Source organism: Lemur catta, chromosome 4 (genome assembly GCF_020740605.2).
Source record: "Lemur catta isolate mLemCat1 chromosome 4, mLemCat1.pri, whole genome shotgun sequence".
Lineage (NCBI taxonomy): Eukaryota > Metazoa > Chordata > Mammalia > Primates > Lemuridae > Lemur > Lemur catta.
In genome coordinates, this window is record NC_059131.1 from 46,502,580 (window position 1) to 46,515,189 (window position 12,610).

General features: G+C 46.5%; 1 protein-coding gene across 3 annotated transcripts in view; it reads right to left on the reverse strand.

Moving 5' to 3' along the window:
* The window catches only part of BCL11A (BAF chromatin remodeling complex subunit BCL11A), a 96,399-nt gene extending 84,507 nt beyond the window's left edge, over positions 1-11,892 (reverse strand). For all 3 annotated transcript variants that reach the window (XM_045549666.1, XM_045549665.1, XM_045549664.1), the window contains exons 1-2: positions 11,460-11,892; positions 4,245-4,574 (exon numbers count right to left, since the gene is read on the reverse strand). In XM_045549666.1, coding sequence (XP_045405622.1) covers positions 4,245-4,574; positions 11,460-11,514 — 385 coding nt within the window. In that variant the 5' untranslated portion in view covers positions 11,515-11,892. The remainder of the gene's footprint in view (positions 1-4,244; positions 4,575-11,459) is intronic.
* Positions 11,893-12,610: the final 718 nt, after the last annotated feature.

The following is a 12,610-nucleotide window of genomic DNA, read 5'->3' on the forward strand; positions in this document are numbered from 1 at the left end:
AAGCTGCCAGTTCACAACCTTTCTCTGTCTTATTTACAAATACAGCTTATGTACAGGACTCCCAGTTTCATGAACATGAGTCTTTGGGTAATAGCCTCACATAGGCTCCCTATGAAAATCTTAGGTATTTATTAGGAAACAATATTCTCTACTCTCTGGATTCTGAAGGTAAATAAAATGTTCGCCAGAATATTGCTTTTTTGGTGGTGGTATTTTTTTGCTTTCGCTGCCATGCTGAAAATTCACTTCAGAGGTCAGTAGTTTTTATTCAGAATCACACAAATAAAGAGAAATGAAAAATAAGTAGTCATAATAGGATACTATAATTTATAGTCTCATTTACAATTACACCGTAAAGTACACAAATACATCCTCCAGTTCAGTCTGAGCTAGGAAAGAATTAGAATGGGTACAAAAAGAAAAGGCAAGTTGATTTTCTAAATTCTGAAAGGCATAAGTATGTTGTACTTGATTTACCTTTAAGTAACATGCTAACATATTTACATTTTGAATTAGTATTTCCCCCTTTTTAGAGTATCCGTCTTACATAATCTAAATATTAGCTAGATTGTCTAGGCAAATAATTTTAAACACCCTGATAAAAATGTCTATGTTCATGATTTTAAGGAGAAAAAATGTTATATCTCAATAGCAGCAGACTTCACTACATTTTATAGGACTTGTCATATTTTTTCCCCATTCTCTAAAAAAGCTAACTTTATGATAGTCCAACCCTAATTTAAATGTTCCTATGTGCAGTAAGCCAAAACCTCAAATTTGACACTATAGGATAATATTTTTGGCCTTTTCTATAAGGGAACAGCAGCTTTACATTCACTCATCTTCGATGAATATTTCCCCCATCACAAAATATGAAACAAAACAAAACCCCTATTGAAAGCTCTGACTGCCAGTCAAAGGCTGCTGATATCTGATGGTATCAGATATTTGACACACATAATGATGAACTGGGCCCACACAATATAAGCTGTTAATTTCCAGTTAAGTTAATACTATTTGAATGGTCTCAATGGATCACAGTCACACAACATTTTGAATACTTGAATAAAATGCAAAAAGCAACCTGGTCAATGTCTATGTGTATAGTTAACATGTGTACACAGATGAAGGTGGGGAGGACATCCATGTATACATGTTAACTATACACATAGACACCACCAGGTAAAATGCATCCTCTCTAAAAAATACTCAGCTTTGAGCCTATGTACAGTCAAAATGCACACCATTTTACTGAAGATTTAAAGAACTCTACCTTATTCTCCTATCTGAAAGCCCCAAATTTTAAGCCTTATTTATCTAAGGAAGAATATCTGTCATTGTTTTATTCTTGCTTCCTGCCTATGAAATGGCACAGGCACACAGTGAACTCAAATCCAACTTACGTCTCTTTAATAAAGCCTTTCCTACCCAGCACGCTTAAATGACTACCTTTTATGTGGTTGCCAAACATATTCTTCTAGAGATTCATCAATATATCTTTCCTAATACAAAGCATTGCTTCTCCTTTCTTTTTGTGACACAATTCAAATATCTACTGAATGATTACTGTTATTGTTTCCTTCCTCATCATAAAAAGAAAAGCAGACTTGGAATTGTGGAGACGGGCTTTAGAGAAAGGGGCTGGGGGGTACACAGCCGTCTTCCAGAACTTTGCTTCAGGGGCACCTGAGGGCCAGAGCATCAGAATTTATGTGCAATGGTAGAATGTTAATTTCACCATGGGAAACTCTTAATTCATTACTGTAAATTATGAGAAGTCGTGATTCTAGTTACTGACATCTCGCTTTGAGATGTGACCACACTATTTATGTTCACCCAATTCCAGGGTGAGAACAGGTGATTAAACACAATGAAAGGAATCAAGACTTGGTAATTATTCGTGCATGAAAGGTTTACCTCACCTGGGTCACAGCACTTGTGCACCCATTGAATATCTCAGACACCTTAGACAGCTTTTCATCTCAATGAAATTATTTAGTATTAGCCCTATAAAATATATTTTAAATTTTGGGGGGCTTTTTTATTGGTTTCTCTAGGCTCTTTTATTGTAATAGTTCTTTAAAAAAATAATAGAACCTTTATGACAACCTGGGAAGTAAAGCAAGTATCTTTTCCTTCCCTATGCAGATCCACAACTGCAACAGCAAAAAGCCTGAACTATATATAAGGCATTCCCCCCAGCGTTTAGATTCCTCCTCTAAGCACAGAGGCACAGAGTTTTTGAGCTGGTTAATCTAAGACTGAATAACCTATTTGGGACCTCAGTAAGAAGTGTGGTTTTAATTCTTGCTTGACAGACACTGTGTTTTGTCTTTTAAACGAGCAGCTCGATATGTAAATACGATGTTACATCACGCAAGTGTTACTCCATATTTGGTGATTTAGCAAGGCTTTGGATCTCCGAAGACGACAAATCCCCTTCCGCCTGCTCTTGCTTCATTAATCATGCCTCACACTTCTGTTCATTTTCCTTCCAGTCACAAGACAGCACATGGAAATGGTCATTGCCATATCCTACTGTGGGCTGGGGGAGATAAAATCTTAACCTACATGTCACATAAGCTAAATGTGGTAGATTCAAGAAAAATACTTTGTAAATGCAGCTTCCCTGGTAGCAGATTTCTCATTTCACTAAAGGGAAAGTATCTGAATGTTATTACAGAAAGCATTAGAAAGAAAGAAAGAAAAAGAAAGATAAAAAGAAAGAATGGAAGGAAGAAAGAGAAAGAGAGAGAGAAAAGAGAAAGAAAAAGAAGAAAGAAAGAAAAAGAAAGAAAGGAAGGAAGGAAGGAGGGAAGGAAGGAAGGGAGAGAAAGAAAGAAAATGCCACATTTGATTTTAATGATCAAATTCCAGAGGGGGAGAGGAGAAATAATATGACATTTAATCCCCTCCGGAGCACTGACCTATTATGGTTCAACTTTGTGGTCAAACTAGGTCACAGAGACAAGTTCCAGTGAATCAATTGACTCTATGCATTACCTTTCCTAAAACTGAACAAACCTTCTGGAGGGTGGGGGGCAGACAGAAGAAAGTGATCTACTGATAAGCATGGTGTTTTGATCATCACAGAACCTGCATTTACTTTGTTTAAGATGCTAAATCAAAAAATGTTTTGAGGGTCACTATATAGTGTTGCTGTTTATCACCTAGAATAGGGAATTTAAGTCCCTCAGTTAGACTTTAATTCCTCTTCCCTTGAGCTGCCGAGAAACCCACATACCTAGCTACCTCCCTGCTAAAATTAGCTGAACAAGAGAAAGCTGTTGAATATGTGTATGCATTTTTCCAAGAAAAATTTTACATTGTGTTTTAACAGAAACAGTGGAGTCTGGACTGGACATTTGTAAGGGTGACATGTGGCTGTGTAAACCACAAACAAAATCAAGATACATCTGTCAAAACCACATCAGAGACAAGAGAGAGCACAGAGAAGCATTTATCATTTAGCTGAGGAGGCAGGCTGCAGGGAGCAGCCGTTCCTGTCAAACCAACCTTTTGAAATTTCCAACATGCCCTTAAACTTTTCGAGTAAGCATGTCTGTGCGCTTCAGCAACTGCCCTCTCTACTCTGGCCTGGCCAGTCGAAAATGGCATCTTAAAGTCAAGGTCATGGTGTCATCCCACCACAGGGCTGTGTTTAATTACAGCCCCATACGGGCTGACAGCCAATATGGATCCAAGGCTAGCCCTGAAGCTCAGTTAACTCTTTCCACCTCCTCCAAATTGTCCTGCCAGCCCACCCTACCCAGGGAAGCCTTGAGAACTAACTGTACCCCTAGGGAGGCCTGACCAGTTATTCTGAGTCAAGCAGCTCATTGGCTGAACTACAAATGTCTATATGGCCACAGTGCCCCTGACATGTCACCAGTGCTGGAAATGGACATTGGAAACTGGACTAGGTATAGTAAGGTTCAACACTTTAAAATGAGAAGGTGAGGAAGGGGAAGAAAAGAAATTCAGAATCAACAGCTCCAGAGAGAGGGTGTCCGGTGTGTGTACCTATTCTGCCTACATCTGACTCAGTGAGGTGGAAAATACTTATTTTTCTGTGTTCTGGACATAAGCAATAGGAATGATTATTTTAACATTACAAGCTGTCATGGACAGCCACATGGAGAGAAATACAGAAAGCACTTCACCACTCCTTACTGCTTGGCTACAGCACCTCTGAAAATGAAAAGAAAACATGCAAACAGCTTTTCTCCTTGCTTCTCATTTACCTGCTATGTGTTCCTGTTTGGGGCAAATTCCTCTAGATGACGTTGATAAACAATCGTCATCCTCTGGCGTGACCTGGATGCCAACCTCCACGGGATTGGATGCTTTTTTCATCTCGATTGGTGAAGGGGAAGGTGGCTTATCCACAGCTTTTTCTAAGCAAAGGCTGCCATTGCATTGTTTCCGTTTGTGCTCGATAAAAATAAGAATGTCCCCCAATGGGAAGTTCATCTGGCACTGCCCACAGGTGAGGAGGTCATGGTCCCCTTCTGGAGCTCCCAACGGGCCGTGGTCTGGTTCATCATCTGTAAGAATGGCTTCAAGAGGTTCGGCTGTGGTTGGAGAAACAAAAGCACAATTATTAGAGTGTCAGAGAGGAGAGAAAAGGGAAAAACACTTTCTCAACCCCATCCCATCCCACCACATTATGTATAGTGTTTCTAGGCTTCTCTATATAACACCCAGAAAATGTGAACATACAAAAATGTGCAAGGATGTGGAGGTTATCAACAAGAAAGCAAATTTATCAATGAGGCAAATCATCACATATTTAAAGAAAACAGTCTGCATAACTCCAAAAAAAGCACACACTACACACACACATACATGTGTATGGTTTGTAAGTTTAGAAAGAATATAACTTAAATAAATAGTTAACACAAGGGACATAAAGAAAGCTTAAATAATAACTACAAGAAAAGCTGGTAAAAACATTGAAACCAAATTTGCTTCTTTTTCCCTATACGCTAAGTTGTCTATTGTGCCAAAAGGAAAAAGGTGAATAAACACACACCCCCTTTTGTGTGTGAATGTATATCCTCCTAAATATACAGACATGGCTTCATAAATTAGAAAGCTACTACATCACACAAAAAAAGTGCCATATTTACACTGCCGTAATAAGAAAACTACTACATTCACCTATGAAACGATCTAAATAATAATCATAACGCAGCATAATTCACACTGCCAAAAACCCTTCTGATCTCACTCTCAGCACTGCCACAAAATCAAAGAAATATCAAATTCACTGGCAATTCTTCTCACACATTAGCTAAATAGGATACTTTTGAGTACTTAAGAAAATAAGCCAATTAGTCATTTTTTTATTCGGAAAAAAAGGAATGCCTAATATATTCTAAACATGCTTGCACTTGGTAGCATCCATGACATAAAAATCAGAATGGTCAAGCACAGACCACATTTCAGAACAAGGCTGAGAAGTCCTTTCTTCAGACTTGAAATACTTTGCCTAATGTTGTCAAAGTTGACTAATTTTCTGAATGAGCTCCAAAATGCTTCATTATGAGACTATTTCTGCACACATAATCACCAGCGGATGCTATAACAAGGTAGACATGTCTTTCTTTCCTGTTTGCTTTTTTTTTTTTTCAACTTTGTACCAAAATACTCCAGCATCTATTTGAGTAGTTTCTATCATTTTTTAACCTTCCAAAGGGGAAAAGAGAGTTGATAAGTCTCTGCTCGTGAAATCTTATGCTTGCTCTATCAAAAAGAAAAAAAAAATCACAAAATACAAAACACATCCAGGATGCTGCCAGTTAATAAAACTGAAGCAGAAAATGTACAAGTCTTAAACAGTTAATCAGTCTGACCTTCTTTAGCAAGCTGCCAATTTCACATTTAATGAACTTAAAGCCACAGAGAATCAAAAAATAGATTTTAATTTGAGTGTAGAATATTGGAACAGATTTTGATAAAGTGCAAAAATCCAGTGAACTCAGGTTAAATTTATTTCAACCCTACCCAGGCTGAATATTGAGGGGGAAGATCTAGAGTAACTCCCAGATGTGCTAGGTGAAATAATATTGAGAGAGCCCTGCCTAGCTGCACCTGTGCTCAAGTAGGACATGTCATAATTTCTAGCCTCTGGTACTCCTCCTAATTTAACATAAGGTCACCACAGGAATATGAAGGTTATATTCCTACTAATAAAGACTGTAAAGGAAGCATTTATGTTTCTTTGCCCAACATACTGACCAAAAGATAAATACAGACTATACATGCACACTTCTTAAATAAAAGGAGAGAAACGGAAGTGCTTCTGCATTGTGCCTTTATGTCATTTTTCTCCTACATTTGCTTTCATTTTGACCAAGTGAGAAACTGAATAGGGAAGTCATTCTCCAATATCTCTGCTATTTGAAATAAGGATTTTAAGTACACACTGACAAATGCGGCTTTTTTGTTTAGCATTAACTACAAGTTCTGAGGTTTCCAGATTGCAGGAACACTCAGGAAACATTTTATTTTAATAAAGTTAGTAGTACGTGGAAGCTTTGCAAAAAAAAACATTTTTTAAAATTCCACCGTTAAGATTCATTTTTTTATTCCCAAGGCTTGACACATTTCTGAAAGTGGGAATATTATTTAGGAGCAAAAGGAAATATTCTCCTAGGTATCAAATAGTTAAAGGTAATGCGGTTCAAAACAGACTTGGTTAAAGTCTTCTAAATGTAGTGACTGAACTGATTTACAATCAAAACCAGGAAATGAAGTGGTAATTCAGAGGTTGCTGATTACACCTCCACATTTCACCTAATTAATTTTATAGGAGGCAAAGTTCTTGAAAATAACAAGATGATCAAATGTACAGATATAAAACCTGTAACCTCAACATTTTCTATGCTCTTAACGTAAATTATTGCTAATTAACAAGAATTATATCCTAATGTATGAAATACATTTAACATCATCTCCCTGCAAAACATTTGGCTAGTGATGTTCAGAGAAATGCCAAAACGTGTTTTTATTATTGCTGCTATATTATTAAAAATCAGACAAAGTGGGACACAAAGAAAATATGAAAATACAATTCTCTTGGTGTAGTCTACTGATTTGCATTGACATCTTTTCTCAGTGGCAATCAACATTTCCTTTCCGGGCATCTGATAATTTCTCTGCATTTTAATGCAAATTCCTCTTTCCTAAAAACCTTCCTAACCTCAGTCATTTACTACCACCACCCCCCAATTCAACTCCATCTTCCTTCTTCCCCACAATACCATCGTTTCTAAGCTCGGGCCTAAACTCCGGCTACAAAGCAGGGAGTCCTCGATTGAAGTGGAAGGGAGTGGGCAAATAATCATAATAATTAGCCGTGAATTCTCTCTACAAGGGGAGGAAGAGAAATAGAAAATAAAATGCTTCTGCGTTCAAACAGCAAGACAGCCCGGAACGTCTCAACGTCCCAGCGGCAGACTGAGATCTCTTTCCTCTCTCTGTAGTTGCAAAAGAATAAATTTAAGGAAAAAAGAATCCTTAGAAGAAATGTTGGGAAGAAGCAGGGGAAACGAGGGCTGCTAGGGAAGGCGGAGGGGGAGGGGTGAAGGGAGATGTGTCTTCAAGTTTGCTTTCCAAGTCCTTCCCCTTGATTGTCTTAACAGGGTAAAGAAGCAAATGAAGGCTCAAACGCATAGAGGAAAAGCAAAGAAACAAAAGCGAAGCCGGGGGCTACAGGCCCAGGGCAGGGGGCCCGGCAGGGGTGGGCCGTGCAGAAAGTGAAGTTGGGCGCGGGGACTCTAAGGCACAAAGCGAGCAGCGCGCTGGCTGCAGGCTCCCGCCGCGCTTGCTGCGAACACGTGCAGGAGCGGCCGCGGGGCCTTGGGGCTGGGGGCCCAGAAGCAGTGAGCAGCCAGGGGCCCGACTGCTGCCTCCCACGCCCGTCCAGCCCGGTCGCGCGGCGACGGTTCTCTGGGCCCTGCCGTTGGTGAAAAAGGAAGTGAGGTCTGGAAAACCCGGCTGGTTAACCCGGTGCAGTCTCGTTATCCCCGCACACACCCCAAACGCGGGTCCTGAAATTCATTCCGTGTCCACACGCTTATACTTTTTACTTTGGGGGATCTCCGCAAATGCGTTTTCCCCGCAATTCTGGGCACTCGGTGTGCGCACAGCGGCGGCTGCGGTTATTCATTATTAATGACGCTGCTTGCCCGCATCATTATGATGATAACTATTACTATTGTTGTGATTCCGGGCTCGGAGGCGAGAGCCGCGGGAGGCGGGGAAGGGGTGTCGGTCTGCAGAGCCACCCGGCAAGCTCGCCGCAGCCACCAATGTCTGTGCTTTGCGTGGGGATGGTAGGGTAGAAGAAGTGAACCTAGAGACCAAGGGCAAACTTGCCATATCCCTCCCTTCGGCCATGCCCTGTAGCCCAAGAGCGCGCACTCCTCGTTCCTCCCTACCAAAAATGCCCGCCCGGAAAGAAAGCGAAAACTGCACCCCGCTCCTCGCCCAGCGCGCGCTGGTCTCCTCAGCTCGCGCACCGGGGTGTCGGCCGCGCGCCCGGGCGCTTCTCCGCGGCCCTGGCCAGAAGCATTTTTAAAGTCAAAATGAAGAACAAAGACATAAGAAGAGATGGGGGGAGAGAAAGGAAATTCTGCCTAACCGTCCGTTCCCCCCCACCCCCACCCTCGAAAAGCTCGTCCCTCTCCGGACGAGAATCGCCGGGCAGGAGGTGGGGGAGGCTCTGGTACAGGTTCAAGTTCGCTGAGCTTTCTTGATCTTGTTCTGCCTCCTAGCGACCGAATAGCTTATTCAGCCCACGCAGGGGGAGGGGGGGTCTTGAGGACTGGGATGGCTCCCGCCCCCTCTGCGCACCCAGAAAAAGAGAAGAGAAAGGAGTGACCCACGCACCCCCTCCCAAACTGGCCCTTTAACCCAGTGCCCGCACCGGGACAGGAGGAGAGGGGACTAACCCTCCCAGCTTGGAGTGTCCTGAGATGGACCCAAGAGGGAGAGGGGTACGAGGGAGCAGCCCGGACTGCGCGCCCCAGTCTGTCCTTTGAGCCCCCACTGCATCCTTTGGACGAAGGACCCGGCTTTCCCGAGTCCTGCGAACACTGCCCTTCCTTCCCGCCGGTACCTGGCCGGGCTGTAACTTCACACCGCCGCGCGCAGCGTCTGATCCGCATCCGGCGCGGCCGGGGGAGTGGGGGGCGGGGGAGAGCGGTGAGGGAGGGATGCGCGGGGGTGGGGAGAGGGAGGGCCCCGCAACGTGCCAGGGCGGGGGAGCTTCCGAAGTGTGTGACAAGTTCCAGGGCCCAGTGAAAAATTCAATTCCCTGTGCGCACCCCCAACACCCCTTTAAAAAAAGAGAACCAAGTATAGGTGGTCCTTTAAAATTGCATCAAAAATTAAAATAAGAATCATAAATGAGGTTGAGGGGGATGCGGGCCCTCTTAGGCCTTTCTTTCCCTCGCTGCCAAACTTTCCAAAGTGCCTACCGCCCGCCTTTCCCGGCGCACTCAGCCGGAGACAGCCACCACAATCACCACCACCTTCTGATAGACTCACAAGGACCCCTGACCGAGCCAGGCCCGGGGTAGAGAGCAAGAACCCAAGGGTGGGGTGCGCGGGGTCCCGGGATCCAACACCCCTGAAATGCATACTCGAACACACTTCTCCCCTGCACCGCCCCCCCACCCCCCCACTCCTGGCCTGGCTGCGCTCGGGTGCACGGGGCTGCTGGCCAGACCCGGTGAGAGGGGGCAGGGAAAGCACGTGGTGACCTCCCCGCTGTCCCAAGCACTGGACAAGAGACGTCTGAGAGTACTTGGGGCGGAGGGGAGGGGGCGCGCAGAATACGTTTTTCCTGTAGCTTTACAAAATAAAAATGCTTTGCAAAGCTGAGTTTCACCCAGCAGATTTCTCAGTCTAGGAGGTCGGGAGGAGGTCTGGGCATTGTGCTGGGGGCGGATGGGGACCGCGGGCCAGGCTAGCGCGGAGTCACTGCGTGGCCTGCCGCGGTGCCCGGCGGGTGGGCGGCGGGCGCCGGGTGGGCGATCTCGGGCTTGGCTAGGGCGCGGCGAGGTCGGGCGAGGCCCGGGCGAGGCCGGGCCGCCGCCGCCGCCTGCTCCCGGGCTGCCGCGCCGAGCTCGGTCCTCAGTCTGTTTGTTGGCAGGAGGCTCCCGCACACGCGGTGCTTGTAAACATTCAGACACGAGATTTTTCCCAATCAAAATCCACTTCCACTTTTTTTGAAAATCTTCCAAAAAATAGTAAGAGGAGGGAGTTCCTCTCTCCCTCTCTGTGCCGCCGGCGCCCTAAGTTTGCAACTGAAGGGGTTTTTGAGGAAGGGGGTGACTGTAAATTTTTTTTTTCTCCATGAGAGATTGTGAGATTTTTTGCAAGGGGGGGTGGGGGAGTCAAAGAAGACCGTTGCAGAAAAGGGCTGGCAGAGCGTTTGGCTTCTGTTTTGGGGCAAGAAATTGTACGTTCTCTTGCCTTGTTTTATTTTATTTTTATTTATTTATTTATTTAATTTTTTGCACGTCTCCTCCTCGCCACCTCTGAGGCTCGGCCGGGAGGGGCGAGCAGCAGCAACCCGAGCGGTAGCGGTCCCGGCTCCCTCCCTCTCTCTCCCGCGTGCCCACCGCCACCTCCTCCCCCGGCCCTCGCTCCTACCCTTCGGCGGCGGCGGCGGCGCGGAAGGGCCAGCGCCAGGAGCCGGCACAAAAGGCAGCGGGACAAACACCCACCTCGGGCCGGAACAAAAGGCGGCAGCGCCGGCCGCGTCTCCCGTCCTTCCCGGCCACCCGGTTCTCCCCGCCGCCCCGGCCCCTCTCCCGACTCGGCAGACTCGGGAGCGCCAGGGGCACCCTTCCACAGTCCCACTTTCTCACTATTGTGGGATGACTACTTTCCTCCCGGTGCACACTTGACCGTGAGCGCGCTGGTGTCCAAAGGCCAGTCTCACCTCTTTTCTCCCCGGGATTTTTTTTTTTTTTTAGACTTGGACTCACTCTCCCCCATCCCCCTTATTCTACGGTGAGTGGAAGCAAACCCCCTTTCCCCACCAGCTCCCACCCCCAGGTTTGCCCGAGTTGTCCGCATCCTTAGCATTGTTCATTATTTTGCAAAACGGGGGGCGCGAGGGGGGGAGGAATCATCGCATTCCTTTTCCAAAAGAGAAATAAAGCGGCGGAAAGGAGGAAAGAGGAGGAGTCAAATTTTTGTAAAATTAAATAAAATTAAAAGGTGCGTGCTATCTCAAAAGTGCACACGGCTGTGGTTTGAGATGGGATGAGGGGTTTTTTCCCCCCTTTTAATCTCTTTTACCTCGACTCTCGGAGGTTTTTCTTGTGAAAAATTTAAAAATGCATGCACACACCCCTCTCTCCCCCTCGCTCTTGCTTCTCGTCCTGCGCGCTCTCGTGATTATTAATAATTATTATTACTATTATTGGGTTACTTACGCGAGAATTCCCGTTTGCTTAAGTGCTGGGGTTTGCCTTGCTTGCGACGAGACATGGTGGGCTGCGGGGCGGGCGGCGGCGGCGGCGGCGGCGGCGGCGGCGGGCGGACGACGGCTCGGTTCACATCGGGAGAGCCGGGTTAGAAAGAAGGAGACTCCAGAGAAAATATCTTCATCAGTGCCTTTTGACATCCAAAATAAATTAGAAATAATACAAAGATGGCGCAGGGAAGATGAATTGTGGGAGAGCCGTCATGGCTTTTTTTTTAAGCAAAAAAAAAAAGAGAGAGAGAGAGAGAGAGAGAAGAGAGATAGAGGGAGAGAGAGAGAGAGAGAGATGAAAAAAATGGCAAAAGCCCCCCTGAGCTGCAAGTTCAAGTGCGGACGTGACGTCCCTGCGAACTTGAACGTCAGGAGTCTGGATGGACAGAGACACACAAAACATGGGCAGGGCGAGCAGGAGAGAAGGGGAGGAGGGAAGGGGAAGCTCACACCAATGGACACACATCAGGGGCTGGACATGAAAAAGAGACCAGGACAAGCCAATGGCCAGTGCGGGGCGGGAGAGGTGCGGGGCGGGGGGCTCCGCGGACGCCAGACGCGGCCCCCGGGGGAGGGGCGGGCGGAGGGGAGGGGGCTCTGGGGCCGCGGGCTCACCAGTGGCCGCAGCGAGCGCCGTGGCGGTGGCGTGGCCGGGAGAGAAGAAAAGGGCGGCGGGGGTGAAAGGAGAGGGTGGGGGGGAGCAAGACGTGAGCCCTGCTCCCCCCCACACGCAGACCCTAAAATGAAAGATTATCTAAAAAAAAAAAAAAAAGCTAGAGTGCACCGGGAGGCTGCAGCCCAGGGCCGGGGACGCGCGGGCGGAGGGAAGCCAGGTAGAGTTGCTCCCGGACACCCTCCTCCGTGCGCACACCCACTTCACCTCCCCGCCGCCGCCGCGCTCGCTCCCCGCGTGCGGACGCCAGGGGCCGAAGTGAAAGCCCCGAGCCTGCGGCTGCGCTCAGGAAACTTTGCCCGAGGAGAGGATAGCAAAGAAAAATCACCCGAAGTTGAGAGCTGAGCCTCCAAGTTACAGCTCCGCAGCGGGCGAGGGGAGGCGGGAGGGAGCGCGCGGCGAAGCGGAATCTAGCCCAAGTTTGGAGGGTTTCGGGT